This window comes from Schistocerca gregaria, chromosome 4 (genome assembly GCF_023897955.1).
Source record: "Schistocerca gregaria isolate iqSchGreg1 chromosome 4, iqSchGreg1.2, whole genome shotgun sequence".
NCBI lineage: Eukaryota > Metazoa > Arthropoda > Insecta > Orthoptera > Acrididae > Schistocerca > Schistocerca gregaria.
This window is the reverse complement of record NC_064923.1, coordinates 287,715,724-287,734,987: the sequence shown is the minus strand read 5'-3', so window position 1 is coordinate 287,734,987 and position 19,264 is coordinate 287,715,724. Positions and strand designations below refer to the sequence as shown.

General features: G+C 39.8%; 1 protein-coding gene across 1 annotated transcript in view; it reads left to right on the top strand.

The window, feature by feature from the left end:
- Nucleotides 1-19,264, top strand: part of LOC126267690 (proclotting enzyme-like) — a 140,653-nt gene that overhangs the window by 100,636 nt on the left and 20,753 nt on the right. Inside the window, exon 4 of the mRNA XM_049972993.1 lies at nt 12,864-12,952. Coding sequence (XP_049828950.1) covers nt 12,864-12,952 — 89 coding nt within the window. The remainder of the gene's footprint in view (nt 1-12,863; nt 12,953-19,264) is intronic.

Sequence of the window (19,264 nt, the reverse complement as noted above, 5' to 3'; positions counted from 1 at the left end):
TTATAAGCCATTTCTTTCTCGTTTGGAGTGAAAGACACGATTACTCTATGAAAAAAAGAAACACAACATATGCATATTGCACCATAAAACATTTTTAGACTTGCCTGCCTTATTAATAATCATCTTCTGGTTTATATCCGGATAATGCAACGCAATCCACAACGTATCCCTGCTTTCACGAATTTTCTCATGAACAGCTAGTTTTAACAATTTATTGACAATTTATACACTGCCGCAACGTATCCCTGCTTGTAAGGTTTTTCTCATGAACTGATAGTTTTAACAATTTCTTGACAATTTATACACTTCCATACTAATTACTTGCAGGAGTTACACATATCCTTATTCAATCTAGTAGGTAAACACAGTAATGTGTATAGGCCGATACTTTCTTGCAAAATCGAAGTACGAAACCAAACAATGAAAAAGTTAGGATTGATATGCTTATTTAAATTCGCGAAACTTCAGACATTCATACGAAAAGTTGGTTAAAATTTTTCCAGTCTCACTTAAGCAGTTCTGAAGGCACTACGAACGAATAGAAATATTTAATTTCTTCTCGCATGCCTCAAACGTGTATCTAACCACCATAAAATGATCCTTTATTATTCGTAAGACGATTCGCTTACCTCACAGCATCCTTTGGAAATCGAAACAGTGATATTTCCTGATTATTTTGCTGATCGATATCATTAATGTGCAGCGCCGCAATAAGCTCCGAAATTCGGTTTCATTTGAAAGGCTTCCCTCCATTCCAGAAAGACAATACAGAATCCTTTCTAAGCGTGTTTATACTGACTGCCCGCTTGGCAGCGTTGCAGCAAAAAAGTGCAGAAAAACTGTGAAATTTCGCTACTCATTCTCTTGAACTCTGGTTGTATGCGTCAAGGAGCCGATAAGCCATACTATTGTACACGAAATCTGACGAAGATGAATAGTACCGTGTGGTGATTTGTAGAACGGCTTTTACAAAAGAATGTATATGAAGCCCAATAAATTAGAGCAATAAAAAAAGGAGACTCAATATTTGTCATGCTTTGGGTTTATTAAACACTCCGAGACCTATGAAACATCGCATTACAGGACTGTTTAGTCTCTTGTAGCCAATTGACATTTAGTGAAGATTAATGTTTCTTTTTAAGAACAAGAAACAGTAAATAGTAGAAGACACTTTTAGCACAGAGATGTAAACCAATGAATACCGCGGTGTTTTATGGGCTACACTTTGAGCCATACCAGCTATAGACTAGTAAATTAAGTCATCAGTCATCACCAGAACGGGAAGAAATTACATGGGGTGTCCCACACGGATCCATCTTAGGGCCATTGCTTTTTCTTGTGTACATTAATGACCTCTCATCAGTTACACTGCCAAAAGCAGAGTTCGTTTTGTTTGCATATGACACAAGTATTGCAATAAATAGTATGTCGAGTGTAGTTCTAGAAAGATCTGCTAATGATATTTTCATGGATATTAATAAATGGTTTAAAGCCAACTCATTGACATTAAAGTTTGAAAAGACTCACCACATGCAGTTCAGAGCCTGTAAGAGGTTTCCACCCAACATATGCATAAAGTATGAAGAAGAGCAGATAGAAGAGGTTGACAGTCTTAAATTCCTGGGATTACAACTTCATAATAAATTCAGTTGGGAGGAGCACACCACAGAACTGCAGAAACGCCCTAACAAATCTGTATTTGCAATTCGAGTGTTAGCAGACATAGGCGACATAAAAATGAAAAAGGTTGCATACTTTGCCTACTATCATTCCATAATGTCATATGGTATAACATATTGGGGGTAACAAAAGTTTTCAGAGTCCAAAAGCGTGTAATATGTATTATTTGTGGAGTAAACTCACGGACGTCATGTAGAAACATCTTCAAGGAACTGGGTATACTAACTACTGTCTCTCAGTATATTTACTCCTTAATGAAATTTGTCCTAAATAATATCTCTCTTTTTCCAAGAAACAGCTCAGTTCATACATACAATACCAGAAACAAAAATGATCTGCACAAGGACTTAAAAGTACTTACTTTAGTTCAAAAAGGGGTACACTACTCAGGAACACTCATCTTCAATAAATTGCCAGCAAACATAAAAAATTTAGTTACAAATAAAGATCAGTTTAAAAGGACTTACTAGTGGCCAACTCCTTCTACTCCATTGAAGAATTTTTTTAATAGAAACAAATGATGTATTGTGTATATTCATACTATTAGAATTGTTATTTCAGCTAAAAAAAAGTTGAAATGTTCCACATCCACGAGGATCTCCTCAGCATGGATCTATGGAACGAAAAACTAATCTAATCTAAAAGCTTATGATCACGGAAATTAAATTAAAAAATAGTGGTATAGAACGCAGTACCTATATTATTCAACTTCCTATATAAGCAGACGTAGCTCTGGCTGAGGAGACAACTTCTACGCCGATTTGATAACCAAACGTCAAAAAACAATAAAACTCTTTCCCGACACAGAGGAAACTAATTCCACTAATTGTTGTTTCATCAGAGCCAGAAACAGAGCCACAAACCTCAGAACGTTCAAAACATATGTCTTTTGAATATTAATTAGACTAAATAAAATTGTGTGTGTGTTGTAAAATCGAGTATAGCATAAGAATGTGCAAATTACTGCACTCCGAAAAAATTTTGGAAATTTGTGGAAACGCTATTAGGTGACAAGGAAAATATAAGGTGGGGCATATAAAACTGGCCCGGAGAGCATCGTTCCAGAGTAGAAAGAAACACGACAGAGGAAAGGAATTACAGTAAAAACCTGACTATTACAGATGTTGAAAGTAACCACCATTCATCTCTTGGCACTTTTAGGCCCTGGTCAACAAGTCACTGAAGGCGGATCGAAGGTGGACTTCTGGAACTGCTGCATTCTCATCCGAAATGTTCTGCTGTTTTTCTTGAAGACTATGAGGGTTTGTGACACGCCTTAGACCTGAGGGCTCGCCGCACAAAGCAATTGCACACTGACAGATCCAGGCGGCCTCGGGGGCCAGCTAGGGCCGCTACCAGACCGACCTCTGCTAACGACTCCTGCATTTGTACAAGACTGTGTAAATGTGCTCCAAGGTGCGACCGGCTATTGGGCATTTACTCGCTCATATACTATGCATCATATATGCATACGTTCATGTCCAATCGTATCCACTCGTCCGGGCCACTTGTATTTGCCACACATAATGAGGACGGGAAGCAATAAATCTCACAGAAACGGAGGGAGGAGAGAGAAACTTATTTCAAAAATACTCCAGCCAGATATAGTACTTTTAAAAAAATGAAGTTGGCTCATATGGGCTGCTAAGGTATCAGGCGCTATCTTTGTTCTTGTTATACAGATGATTCACGCCCCGTTTTGCTGGTCGTTATGCAATGACCGAGAATCATTGATGTAATGTGTACATTTATGGTAACTGTTACGTAATCTATATACTGTAACAAAGTTTGAATCCTAATCTACTTTTCATTTGAAAAACCTCATACCACACACAATAATAAGACGTAAATTGTATTTTTGGCGACAGGCGTCCTAATACTTACAAAGCAGAGCAAAACGTCAAATGGTATGTCGATGTTCTGGATAAAATACTGTGTTTATATCCTTTTTATTTGCCGGTCACATGTAATTAGCGTATATAATTTCATTCATGATTTTTTGACAGTTTATATTTATTTCATGGTGATTCATGAGTCTTGGTATTTTACTACTACTTGGGACGTACTAGAAAAAAGTAAAAACAAGCATAATTCTTACGGTGCATAATTGTGGTAATAGACTACGCGCTTTCTCACAGCCAAGTGCGCTAGTGTCGCTCCAGCTGTCAGACTGTAACAACTTTCACGGCAGTGAGTGTAGCGACATGCTATGGTACACTAACAACGCGCAGCAGCGCGAACTGATCCTCCTGTACCCAAGCAGAGGATGACATAGCCGCATTTGTGATATTGTTTCACTATGGAAGAGGATACTACGATTTCAGCCTTCGTAAGAAAGCCGAAATGACAAGGGAAAGATGGTCGCCTATATGAAAATAAACTAAAATCAAGTGGCTAAGATCGGCATTACGCTGGATTCCGAATCAAGTAAGCATGACAATAAACACCGAATGAATGCAAAGACGCGCTTGCAGGACAGTAAAAAGTCGGTCTAGCCTAACTGTAAGCAACTATTCTCAGCCCATTACCCCTGAGTGCAATCAGTTATTAGTTGTCCCCCTCCCCCCACCCACCACCATCATCAACGTTAGTACATAAGTTCAGAATGAAAGGAATTTCCTTTGAACACTTTCATTTTTAAAACGAGGAAAGGTAAATGATATTTAGTTTTTGTAGGGGTTTTATTAAACCAAGAACTATGAGTCAATGCAACAGTTGATATGATTTATTTCGAGCAATCTTCTTTTTTAATATAGTGATGAAGCAATTCTCAGTGCACTGCGTTACCTAAAAATCCTCAGAAAAGAAAGCTAACAAACCATAGTGAAAGTTACAAAATATGCTTCCCCCGCGCCACTCCTCTTCGTAGTCTCACACCCACTCTGTGCTCCCATTTAAAATCAATAAAATTAAAAAAACTACATATATTATTATTTGCAAATCACTTCAACGCTGTACTCCTCACTTCTGAACTGTCAGAAATTGGCCGACTTCGGGCTACCAATGCATAGTGTCTGACCACTGCCACTAATGACAACAATAACAATAATACGAATAACAATAATAATACATGTAGATGCTATGTAGTAACCATCAGATAGTCACTATCGTGTTCTGCTGTCGATAGTTTGTTTACTGTTGCAAACAGAACAATGATGTAAAATCTGGTCTTCTGGAACTACTTCCGACTCGGAAAATCATGAGATATTTTAAGCTTATGTGTTGCAGACTCTAAAACAGAAAAGAACCGACACAACACGAAGGAATTATCCGAATGGGACGGAAATCGGTACATGTATGTAAACAAACAAATGATTACAATTTAGGAAAAACTGGATGATTTGTTCAAGAGAAAGATCTTCACAAATTGAATACGTCAATAACGCGTTGGTCCACCTCTGGTCCTTATGCACGCAGTTATTCGGCTTGCCATTGACAGAGCTGTCGGATGTCCTCCAGAGTCAGTGCCTTAGATAGTCAAAATTCCGATCTGGTTGGAGGGCTCTGCACATAAAGCTCCAAATGTTCACAATTGGGGCAGATTCAGCGACCTTGCTGGTCACGCTAGGGTTTGGCAAGCACGAAAAAGCTCTCGCCATATGCGGGGCGGGCGGGCATTACCTTTCTGGAATGTAGGCCCAGAATGGCTTTCCATCAAAGGCAAGAAAAGGGGGCGTAGAATATCGTCGACATACCGCTGTGCTGCAAGGGTGCCGCGGATAACAACCAAACGGTCATTCTACAAAAAGAAATGGCACCCCAGACCATCACTCCTGGTTGTCGGACCGAACGGCGGGCGACAGTCAGTTTGATATCTCATCTCCGTCCGGGGCGTCTCCAGCCACGTCTTAGGCCTGTAATCTCATTGCCTGGAGTAAATTGCCTTCGGTGATGAGTCCCACTTCGAATTGAGTCCCGATAACCAGGGAAGACGTGTTGGGGACGCGGAGAGCGGGGCATCATAAAACAGTATCATTCAGTGCCAAGCCGAATAATTGCTTGCACGAGGGCCACAGCTAGACCAATGCGTTATTGACTTGCTAAATTTGTAAAAATATTTCTCTTGAATACATCATCCAGTTTTTGTGAAATTTTAATCATTTACTTGCCTGTACGCCAGTTACCATCTCATTCGGAGAATTCCTTCGTGATGCATGATTTTTTTTCCCACAAAGCATGTACGCCTCAGTTTTAATGCCATAAAAAAGATGCAAGATACAAAATAAAAATAAGAGTGTAGTGAGGGGACTATGTGAGAAACATATTGTTGATACATCCGTTTCACAAGCTGTAGCCCCAACAGCATTGCGTCAAGCCTTAATGCTAGTATTTGAGCAACACGTAATTATTAGTAATTTATCTTATCCGTATCACAGTCTTATGGAATAGTGATAACAGAGAAATAATTTAGTTTCGTGACCCAAACACGTTTGAACCCTTTTGTTTTTACACCTCAGAAAATTGCATTTCAACCTTAGTGGGTAATTACCCCCAAGATAGGAACTACCGGTCTAGTTCACAAAATATAACAGAAATACATGGCGGACTTCAGGCTGGATCACGGAAGAAAGAAAATATCGTTCTCACGAAACCATGTTAGCTCAATTTAGGGAATCCGTTTTCGAGGAAGACTGCGATCTCTATGTGAGGATAAGATAGGGGAGATTAGAGTGCATAGAGCTCAATACGTGACTGGAATAGGACAGAAAATCGATAATAATGGTGCAAAGTACACCCAATCATACATTGTACGGTGATTTGCCGAGTATACAAGTACATGCAAAATGGATCTTATGAGATTTTTATACGAAACTACACAACAGCGAAAGAGTCTATTCCTCCTCTGGCAGCAGGTTATTATACGTCGCTGCAACAACAAAGCAGTGAAGGAAATTGGAAAAGACGCAGATAATTTCCGTCTTCAAAAAGGGTAGACGCTTAAATATTGTTCTGTATCGATGACGTCCGTCTGTTGTATAGATGACGATCACGTTATACTTTAACGGACTATAACTTTTCTGGTGGCATTAAATTCACACTGTAGCACATCAGCGTGGCTTTCCCAAAGCAACGATCACGTCAAACGCAGCTTGCTCTGTTCGTGCATGAGATCTAATATGAAAGGGTCAGAGGCGCCAGAGTGATGCCGAGTTCCTTGACTTCTGGTATGCTTTATATACATCTTCACCTCATGAACAAAATAAGAACTTCATCAATGTCGGACTAGCACTGTGATTCGATCGAAGACTCCAACCATCAACTACTAGTTGATAGCTGGACATACAACATCGTTGTTACACGTAGTCTGCGAAAACCAGTTCATAGATGTTGGCCACTGATGAAATCGTGTATACAATTGGAGTTAACCCCCTCAGCGCCAGTAAGGACCTGAAGATGGTGTACTGAAGCACCGAAACTAGTAGCCATATAATAAATAACATCGTCAGGACCGCTGCAGGTGTTCCATTTTATTACATTATTACTTAAGTGAACGACCGAAGTCCCTCAAACATCCAGTCAGAAACATGGAGATACAAAAAGCTAGAGCAATGGTAACGTATCGCGACATTGTTGCTCACGTTGGTCGAAATCCAATGACTGTTAGCAGAATATGGAATCGGTGGGTTCAGGAGGGTAATACGGAACGCCGTGCTGGATCCCAACGGCCTCGTATCACTATCAGTCGAGATGACAGGCATCTTATCCGCATGGCTGTAACGGATCGTGCAGCCACGTCTCGATCTCTGAGTCAACATATGGGGACGTTTGCAAGGCAACAACCATCTGCACGAACAGTTCGACGACGTTTGCAGCAGGACGGACTACCAGCTCGGAGACCATGGCTGCGGTTACCCTTGACGCTGCATCACAGACAGGAGCGCCTGCGATGGTGTACTCGACGACGAGCCTGGGTGCACGGATGCCAAAACGTCATTTTTTCGGATGAATCCTGGTCCTGTTTACAACATCATGACGGTCGCATCTGTGTTTGGCGTCATCGCGGTGAACGCACATTGGAACCGTGTATTCGTCGTCGCCATACTGGCGTACCTCCCGGTGTGATGGTATGGGTGCCATTTGTTACACGTCTCGGTCACCTCTTGTTCGCATTGACGGCACATTGAACAGAGGACGCTACATTTCAGATGTGTTAAGACCCGTGGCTCTACCCTTCATTCGATCCCTGCAAAACCCTACATTTCAGCAGGATAATGCACGACCGCATCTTGCAGGTCCTGTACGGGCCCTTCTGGATACAGAAAAGGTTCCACTGCTGCCCTGGCCAGCACATTCTCCAGATCTCTCACCAATTGAAGACATCTGGTCAATGGTGGCCGAGCAACTGGCTCGTCACAATACGCCAGTCACTACTCTTGATGGTACCGTGTTGAAGCTGCATGGGCAGCTGTACCTGTACACACCATCCAAGCTCTGTTTGACTCAATGCCCAGGCGTATGCAGGCCGTTATTACGGCCAGAGGTGGTTTTCTGGGTACTGATTTCTCAGGATCTATGCACCCCAATTGCGTGAAAACGTAATCACATGTCAGTTCTAGTATAATATATTTGTCCAATGAATACTCGTTCATCGTCTGCATTTCTTCTTGGTGTAGCAATTTTAATGGCCAGTAGTGTATAATGACTTTAACTGTTTCTCAACACCACTGACACAAATACTGATTGCCCTCATCTTTTCAGTGGTACGAGGATTAAATTGGGGCAGTTATCCGGGGTTCCTTCGTAAAGGAACATTTGAAAATGGTGTTAAGCATTTCAACTTTTGCTTTGATACCTTCAATTTCAGTTCCTGTCTCGTTCACTAGGGTCTGGACACTAACTTTGTTGCCGGTAACAGTATTTACATACGACCGCAATTTCTTTGGGCTTTGTGAAAGATCATTTGACAATATTCTACTACGGTAGTCACTAAAGGTTTCACGCATTGTTCTCTTGACAAGTAAAAGTATTCCACTCAGCATCTCTCTATCTATAGTCCTATGTTTTGTTATACACCTATTATGCAGTAGTCTTTTTTTCTTCTTTTTTTTTTAGCTGTTTCTTTGCAGTGACTGTACGCCATGGAGGGTCCCTCCGATTATGAACTGTTTTACTGGGTACATATCCATCCAGCGCAAGGTCAACTATTCTCCTGAATTTTACCCATAGTTCCTCTAATGCTCCTGCCCTGTACTGAAAGTTTCAAGTTCGTCATTCAGATATGACACTACTGATTTTTTTACCTAGTTTACTGAACATATATATCTTTGTACTTGTATTAGTTGTCCTTTGTACTGTGAGAATAAAAAAAAATGGCTCTGAGCACTATAGGACTTAACTTCTGAGTTCATCACCCCTAGAACTACTTAAACCTAACTAACCTAAGGACATCACATACATCCATGCCCGAGGCAGGGTTAGAACCTGCGACCGTAGCAGTCGCGCACTTCCAGACTGTAGCGCCTAGAACCGCTCGGCCACACCGGCCGGCTGTGGTACTCATTACTGTCACAACCGCATCATTTTCACTGGTACCATTTTCAATGTGGACATCCTCGAAGAGGTCAGGTCTATTTGTCAGAATTAAATACAATATATTTCCATCATGAGTGGGGTTCCTAACTATCTGTTCTGCGTAGTTTTCATAGAAGGCATTTATTAACGTTTAACAGGATGTCTTATCACACCCACCACAAACAAAACTGCAATTCACCCAATTGATTGTTCGGTCATTAAAGTGCCACCTATGATTACCATATAATTGGGAAACTCGACTACAATTGACCTCCAATTTCTCCATATTTTTTGTTTACATTAGGAGATGAGTCTGGTGTTAGACAGAAGGATACAATTACCATTTTATGCCCCCCTTCCTCCCCCCCCCCCCCCATCCCCCGTGAGTCTTGCCCAAACAATCTTACATGCAGTTTCAATTCAATTTCTATCCCAGTGGATTTGAGTTTCTTGTTTACTGCAACAAATACACTACCTCCATTTCCCATTAGCCTATCCTTTCGATACATATTTAAATTTTCTCCAAAAATCTCACTTCTATTAATTTCAGGTTTGAAGCAGCTTTCTGTACCTAGTGTTATGTGAGCTCCACTGCGTTTCAGGAGCACTTCAAACTCTGAGACTTCGTTGCAAATGCTTCAGAAGTTAAGCTCTGGGATTTTAATACTCTCACTTGTGCGAGGCATTTCTTTCTAGTTTACACTGATTCTTCTGGGTTTCCTACAGCTACCATTATCGGGACTGGATCGAGAGTCTCCTAATCGAAAAAAACCTTGCATGCACCCCACACACATTCAGCTACCAGGGAAGCAGACTTTGATGTGTAGTGTGCACGATCCATTTCGGGAGACCCTACAGTTCTCAGCCCTATGACGAGGTCCAGGCAGTCGCAGCCTAGCTCGTCACAGAACTTCCGAAGTCTCTAGTTCAGTCCTTCCACTCGCCTCAGAACCAAGGGGCCATGATTAGTTCTGGAGACAGTGCTGCAAATTGTGAGCTTCGTTGAAATTCTGTTGCAAGATTTTTCTTCTCAACCTTCTCTGCTAGTCGCTGGAATGATCCAAGTATGACCTCAGAGTCCAGATGACAGGCATCATTTGTTCCAACATGCACCACAATCTGGAGCTGATTGCACCCTGATCCTGTAATGGCTGTCAGAATAGCCTCTACAACATGTTGGATGAGGTCCCCAGGCAAACACAATGAGTGCACCTGGTGTCCTTTCCTGTCTCTTGTTGCCATTTCCATAAGGGATACCATCACTCACCGTATGTTTGAACTGCCGACGATTAATAGACCCCAACCCTTTTGTGCCTGCCTCCTCTTGACACAGGACACAACAGATTTTCCCAAACAGGTGAAGTGAGTTCTTCTAGCTCAGTTTCAGTGAAAGACAGCACCTCAAACTTGTTTGTTATGGGGATCAGTTTAACACCCTAAGTCCTTCATCGTCACCGTTCGCCCTGCACAGGACACCTAGATATACCAGTGAAACGCCATTCACAGTCAAGTGGACGAGAAATAACAGATCACGTAATTTCTGCAGAGGAGTCAGGAGCTACAGGAGCCGATAGTGCTTGGGACACCTTAGGTACCAGTACCGCAGGTACATGAATCTCGGGAGCTCTTCCAACACACTGATTCGCAGCAGCTGCCAATTGTTTGCAGTAGTCGGGGCGATTTCGGCTGCTTATGAATGTCAAAATGGTTCAAATGGCTCTGTGCACTATGGGACTTAACATCTGAGGTCATCAGTCCCCTAGAACTTGGAACTAACTAACCTAAGGACATCACACATATCCATTCCCGAGGCAGGATTCGAACCTGCGACCTTAGGGAACGCGCGGTTCCAGAATGAAGCCTAGAGACGCTCGGCCACACTGGCCGGCCACAAATGTCAACCACTCAGCATTCACAATGGGGCTGCATTTCGGCTGGTGCAATGTATTACAGGACCGTGAACAAATAACTTTAAATTTATCCTGCTGATTATTTTTTAATTTGCCTAGCTAAGAAAGTACTAATTCCCCATAAGAACTGAAGCACATACGCAAAACAAGATTTCTAATAGGGCAACACAAAAATCTATGGTAAAAATACTAGTTTCCTAAAACTTTTTTGGGTTAATTACAGTCACTATCAAACTAGAAAATAGAGTTAATTTACGATGAATGTATATAAGATATATTCCTCTTTAAGGGAACGCTAGATGAAATACAATATGTTAGTTACAATATCTGACACAGTAACTAAACCACAAGCACTGATTTACTAGACCAAATTCTCAAAAATGCACGTGTTTGCGTAGATATACAACGAAACTCGGAGTGATCTATCCTTTGGAAGTAATTATGAACCACAAACGCCGATTTGCTACGTAATAAGTTAACCAAAAGACTCGTACCGGTAACTTATGAAAATGTAGTTTTGTAAGCGTCCGAATATTTTCATAAATAACCTATTTCTCACGTAATTATACAATGAAGCTACAGAACGACTGTTGTGAACGAGGATAGGCCTACTGTCCTCAAAATTTTTAAAAGAGCACAAATAAGTTTAAGCCTCAATTGACGACACGATAACAATACGATTTTATCGCGGCATTCGCGAATGTTCGGTATTTCACAATACAAACAGTTATTGATACAATGAATGAACGATTCTGCAGAGACGGCGCGAACAGGAAAATATCTGAATATAGAATTTCATATCGGCACATCACTCTTGTACACGCGTTCTCACACAAAGGAAAATTTCGAAGTCCACTCCTACATATAAATAAACGTATCGATTGTACGGATTCTTACCTAGCTGTTTGTGTGCCAACTTCCGCACTGGCGTGCTGAAGAAGAACGCTGCAGCATGAGTTTATCTCAGTCAAACTCGAGACTGTCTGCTGCAGCTGACAATGCACATGTCATTCGACTCCACACATCACTCCCACCCCTGTTTGCAAGCACTAACTGTTGTATGAAGCAGAAAATGTGACAAAGAAGACACCAAACCATCAGTAACACCATAGTTTCAATACCGTTGAACAAATTCAAGCATTTTCTGTTGACACATCCTGATTAATATGAGCACAGACACACTCTGTCCATTGTAGAGATCTATAAAGAAGAACATAGTTCGCTTATCTGTTGTTGTAGACTTTAGTCTGATTACCTTCCAGTTTATTTTGATAACAAGCTATTACAAGTGCATCATGTTGTTTGAACTTCATCCAACATCATACCCATAATTCATCTTCGTGCCTGGAAGTTCTGCTGTCTCCAAAACAGCAGTTAACAATGCTGCCTCAATTCTAGTCTTGATACGCTTATATAGCTCTAAGCAAAGAATTCACTAACTTTGTTGTCTGAGAAGTATTTATCTCCTTGGCAAGAAAATAAAATATTATCAGTTTCATGACTCAGAAAAACACTCATTTATGTGACCTAAATAAATACTTGATAGTGTACATCATGTACACTATCCAGTGTACATCATGTCACATGTCATGAGCTATGTGCTATAGACTGAAATCTGGACACAATGCGTGACTTGAGAGTGTACACCTGTTTTGTTATAAAACTTCCATCAATTTCTGTTACACATTCAATATTATCTCGTAATAATTTTAATAAGCATACTAAAAATCACAGCGTTGATATACGGTGTATTTTTTACAGGCAGCTCTTTTCAACAGTGGAAGGCAATTCTGTGGAGGGTCCCTCATTGACACAACACACATTCTCACTGCTGCTCACTGTGTCGCTCAGTAAGTATAACTTCCAAATACTGTACTGATTTAATGTCAACAACTTTCTGGACACTGCATTGTACTCATTAGTATTTTATAAGTCCAAATGTGAAGAGAAAAAATATTTGAATTTAACTGTGCATTGGGAGCTAAGACTAGGAAGTGATTTAGAAAAAATTAAAACGCTAAATCATCATGTATGAAAGTGTTCTGGAAGCCAGCTTCTTCCATTTCAAGTCTATTATCATAAACACCACACATTTTCATTTGAGCTGAACTGCAAACAGAGGTGAAATACTACAGTAATAAGAATTTGTAGAGACAGAGAGAGAGACAGAGAGAGAGAGAGAGAGAGAGAGAGAGAGAGAGAGAGAGAGAGAGAGACTAACTATATGCCAACATGAATTAGGAGGGATACTTGTAAGTACGGACTCAATGACAAGATTCTGGGTCCGATTCCCAGTGGGGTCAGGGATTTTCACCTGCCTCAATATGACTGGGTGTTTGTGTTGTCCTCATCATTTCATCATCATTCATGAAAGTGGCGAGATTGGGATGAGCAAAGGTTGGGAATTTGTACGAGAGCTGATAACTGCGCAGTTGAGTGCCCCACAAACCAGTCATCATCATCAATGACAAGATTATTCAGTTTACCTCATTCATTTACAGAATTTCACTTGGAGAAATGGTGAAGCAACTAAGTAATCAGACTCATATTTGGGAGAAGTGACAGTCTAATCTTTGCCCAACCTTCAATTTAAATTTTCCATAGTTTCAATAAAGCATTACAGGCAAGTCTCACATTGCACCTTTTGATAAGGCTATGGCATATTTCCTTTTATATATCTGTGAAAAAGCTAGTGCTTCGCCTCTAATGACGTAGCAGTCAATTGGGTGTTAAACACAAAACTTCATTTCTTTAACACAGGATGCAAATAAAGCAAAAGAAAGACCTAATGAGAGAAAAGGAAATACAAGTATCAATTAAAGCTCTCCTGCTAAACCAAAGAAATATACCAAATTTTAGAAAGAGGAGTACTGTAAACATATATGAAAAATGGTAGAAGTTAATATAATGGGGTGAGGGAGCCAATAAATAGGAAGAATGCTTTCATTATGTACTCCAGCACACTGTCAAAGACTACTTTCAGAAGAAGGAGGGGGTTAAGGGAACAGGCAAATTGGAAAGATATCTCAATAGAAAATCAGTAAAATCTTTGAAAATATATGTATTGTTATATTTATTTTGCATAAAGTGCATAATAAAGCAGTATTAGCACACAACTATGCATTTTGAGAGTCATATTCTCCTCATCTGCCTGTCAAAGATAAGCAAATAATCAGACAGCCTCAAACATGCAGAGTGTCAATAAAAAATAAGCCAGTTAAACAAAAAGTCTTTGTCTCGATTTAAAATCAGCAAATTGTGTTCTTCTGTTCGATTGCATCACCGTACCACTCATTGCTTAGAGAATCTCCGTATCTTCAACAGTGCCTCCAACCCCAATGAGAGGGCATCTCTTGAAACTCATAGCAGAGTGTTAACATTTTTTTTTTATCTGTATGTTGAGTAAATATAACAGTTCACTTAATAACCTACGTCAGGTCAATAAGATGGATAATATTAAAAAGTGTGCATCGAAGTACGCAAAAATTACTTACTGTTAAAAAAGAAAGGTTTATTCATTGTATATTGTATGGAACATTGTGGATAAAGTTCCTTTGTGTCCAGCTGGACAAGATAAAAGGGAGCCAATACACAAATAGATTAATCAAAGAAATCAGTTCAACTAAATTTGATTAGAAGTACCTGTCATTTTGATTGTTTTGCATACTTTTGCGTGCTTTCATTTTATAGAATTATCTTCTGGAGCACATTGATTAAAAAAAATACTATTCAGCAAAAGCAAACTGTAAAAATACTGCATTCAGCAGATAATTACACATCTTGCACATGACTTCGAATTTTAACACTCATTTCTCAGTACACTTAATGGCGTTGTGGTTATTAATACAAACAGTTTCAAGTTAACTGTAATATACACAATACAAAAAGCGATGTACACAAAATTTTTGTGAGTCTGGAGGAGATGATGCTACAGGTATACTGTCCATGGAGGTTTTGATGCTAGTAATGTTCAGGGACCAGCACGAATCTGCTTGGTGGATTAGTGCTGAGGTCCGGTGTGCCGGCCAGCCTGTGGATGGTTTTTATGGTGGTTTTTCAAGTGCCTCGGCAAATGCAGGCTGGTTCCCCTTATTCCGTCTCAGTTACACTATGTCAGTGATTGCTGCACAAATACTGTCTCCACGTATATGTACACCATAATTGCTCTACCACACAAACATTTGGTGTTACACTCGTTTGGTATGAGACATTCCCAGGAGGGTTCCACTGGGGGCAGAACCGCACAACTACTCTGGGTTCAGAGAGGGGCGGTGGTGAGATGAGTGGACTGCTGCAGCCTGTTGTAGGGTTGTGAACCACTGAGGGCTGCGGCAGGGACAAAGCCTCACCATCATTTCTAGGTCCCTGGTTCAATACGTAAAACACACACAATGTCCAGGGACAGCATTCAAGCTGCCAAGTGATGAGTGCCATTTTAGAGATATTGCTGCAAGTGTCATCCATTTACATTAATACACAACTGGCATCTCCATGCTAATGATTATTCAAAAGGTTAAAAGAAAACCAACTATTTTAGGAACAACAGTTGTAGCTTCGGTCAAATGGACAATCAGCTCTTCTGAAGGGTCTATTGTTGTCTCTTACACCAAATGCTTCATCTCCCTCACAAAAGGAAATCTATAGGAGTGATGTTGGAGGTAGCCACAGAACTTGCCCTCCCATCCAAATCCAACAACTTGGGAAAACGTTGTCTAAATATGCTCTAACATCAAGAGCATAGTGTGCAGGAGCCTCATCATGTTGGAACCATAATCATTACCTGATGGCTAGTGTGAATTTTCCAACATTTCCAATAGATACAGTAAATTCCTCTACCATGTGTGTTAGGCAGAAGATACAGCCCAGTCAGTTAGTCGCGTACAGTACCAGCCCACACAGTTATGGCAAATCTCTGTGGAAATACAAGTAGCTTTAAGTGTTTTATAACCCCCAACATGGCTACTGTGTTGCTGAATATTCTTTCCCTTGTCAAGGCAGCCTTTCCAGTGAACAAAACACACTGCTGAGACTCAGGGATGTTTACGATTTGATGCTGCTGATTGATCGGCTGAATATTCCTTCCCTTGTGAAGACAGCCTTCCCCGAAAAACTGAAAATACTACTGAAACTCAGGGATGTTTATGATTTGATATAGATACATTTAGCAGAAGTCTTCACACTTGGCAAAGTCATTAGTTGATGGATCTTGTACCTTTTAATACCTGAATGGATCCATGCCCATTTTGTGCAAGATGCTTAACACTTTTTCATTGGAACCATTTAGTTCCTTGGTTATGGATTGTGTGTTGGGGTAGTTCTCAATTCACTACAACACAGCTTCCCCACAATGATCAATTCTCAAACTGCCAGGTCTCCTAGTTTGCCATTAGTCTTGTCTAAGGGATCCTGTTTCACAAAGCTGGTCATCCTGTCTTTGAAACGTAACACGGAAACCATTGAGCATACAGGCGTCTTGCTGCTTAACTGTTGCATCATGCTTCCCTGTAAATGTGACGCTTGCTAGCTAACTTGGCTAGTGCGTAACGACCATACAATAATAACATAATTGTTTATCAAGGGATGTGGACACTACTAGTAGTATCTTATCCTTCCTAGCAGTGAGACATATCTGAGTTGCAAATCTGATTCCACTGTCAATGTGTTGCATATGAAGCAGTCAAAACAAGGGTGAATTTTGGCCTAAAGGAAGTCCAGCATCAAGGTCTCTTAGTGGGGAAATGTGCACTTGTGAGATGTGTGTCACATAACAAAATTTTTTTCTTTATCTGCTCCAATAACTTTACAAATCTGTATATATATTTTTTTACATCCTTTATATGACCATGTTACGTGACAAAAATATTTTCCCCAATAAATCATGCCACCTTACCTAGTGTGGTAGTGTATTCTGGAGCAAATATCTTCAAGTAGCTGCCAGCAGACAGGCAATAAAGTTGGATTGTAGAATCAAGACAAATCTATACCGTATTAGCAGCTTCTTCCATAAATTATCAGATTATAAAAATTCAAGGATTGAAGACACCTGTTAGTAACAAAAAATTGACAACGTTCATCGCAAACAGGCCTCTGTTCTTACTAATACTGCCTCATGATTATGAAAGCAGTCACATAATATTAAGTATGGAGTAGCAGGTAAACAGTAGTCACTTACAAGGACAGATATGAGATTTGTAAATTATCTATTTTGACAAACTTCATCCTGCTAGTTGAGAACCATTCAAAAGTAGCTCCTGTGGCAGGATAAAGGTCACAACATTTCTGTAAATAAATAAGAAAGGGGTGGGGGTAGAGGGGGGGGGGGGGAGGTAAAACATAATGACACAGATTCCATTTTGGACTAGGTATAATTGTTACAACACAAGAACATAATAAAATTTTATTTATATGTATCAAGATCACAACTAAGAGTCTCTAAAAAATTGAAGAAAGACTCATGTCTGGTCAGTTGCAGATACACTTGAGAAGAAAACTGAGGACAATGCCAAAGTAAAACAATGTTTGATACACAACTGTTTAGAATGCATTTTGTGTAATGTCCGTAGTAATGCATAATTCTCACATTGTAAGACTCATAGTACTGGTACTGATATTCAAGTGATAGGGACAAGGAAAATTACACTAAAATGAGAAACCTTTACAGATTAGAAATAAAAAATGCTAAGTGCTGTGCAAATGATGAATATATTTTAAACTCTAAAAATAAATGTAAAGCTGCCTGGACTGTCATTAAAAGGGAAATAAATAATACCAATAGAGAAAAAGAGTATCCCTATTGACTGCAATATTCTCAATGAATATTTTGTAAATAACATCACCACCCCACCCATCAATTCTGCCTCTGATGCAGAAGCATTGCTCACTTGTGCAAAACAGACGAGAAGTGAGAAGTTCACTTGGACCCGAATCACATTAAATGATATTCACAAGTCAATAAACAAATTAAGTAATTCCAAAACAGAAGATTATTATGGACTCAGTAATCTCCTCATAAAATGTCTAGCAAAAGAAATTGAAATGCCACTTCTCTCACTATCAAACAGAGTACTTGATGAAGGAATATTCCCCGACTGTCTTAAGCTCACAGTTACATTGCCTGTGTATAAAAAAGGTGAAAGAAGCCTCTCAAATAACTACAGACCCATTTCAATAGTACCAATCATATCCAAGTTAGTAGAAAATTGTGTGCATAAGCAGATATACAGTTATTTTGAAACCAACAATATTTTAAATGAACAACAGTTTGGCTTCAGGTCACACCTATCAACTGTAAAAGCAGTAGAAGCTTTGGTAAGCAATGTTTATGAAGGGTATGAAAAAAGGGTATCAATGTCTGGAACACTTATTGACCTAACTAAAGCTTTTGACTCAGTGTCACATGACATACTCATCAAAAAATTAAAATACTATGGCATTGAGATGACACACTCCGACTATTCAGATCTTATCTAAGCAATAGGTTACAACTTGTATATGCAAATAGGCAGAGGTCAGAAATACTCCCTATCGAAAGAGGAATACCCCAAGGCTCTGTTCTTGGACCTTTTCTGTTCATTGTCTATGTCAATGACTTCTCGAAATACATATCGTGTAAGAACATACTATATGCTGACGATATGACATTAATAAGCACAGGAGAATACTTACAGAGTGTACTGGACAAAAATAGAGAAATGATGCAAATGACTAATTACTGGTGTCAGGCTAACCAGCTGTGCATAAATCAAACAAAAACAGAAGAAATAATATTTAATCTCAAAGTAACTAAAAATGAAAACAAAACAGTGAAATTACTTGGGCTAATCATAGACCAAAAGCTCTCATGGGAAGGACACACCAATGATCTATGTAGTGAACTAGCACGAGTACTTTTCTTATTGTATAAATTAAGAAACAGTGTGAGCAAGCAATTGCTACTCCACTCGTACTATGCTTTTTTTTCATTCCCAACTGCAATATGGAATATTGCTTTGGGGTAACTCCCCAGGGGCTGAATGTATTTTCAGATGGCAGAAGAAAGCAATCAGGTGCATGGAGGGGTTAGCACCCAGAGAGTACTGCAGAAATTATTTTAAATCTCTTGGCGTAATGACAGTGCCAAGCATTTACATATATAACTGTCTAATATATGCCAGAGAAAATCT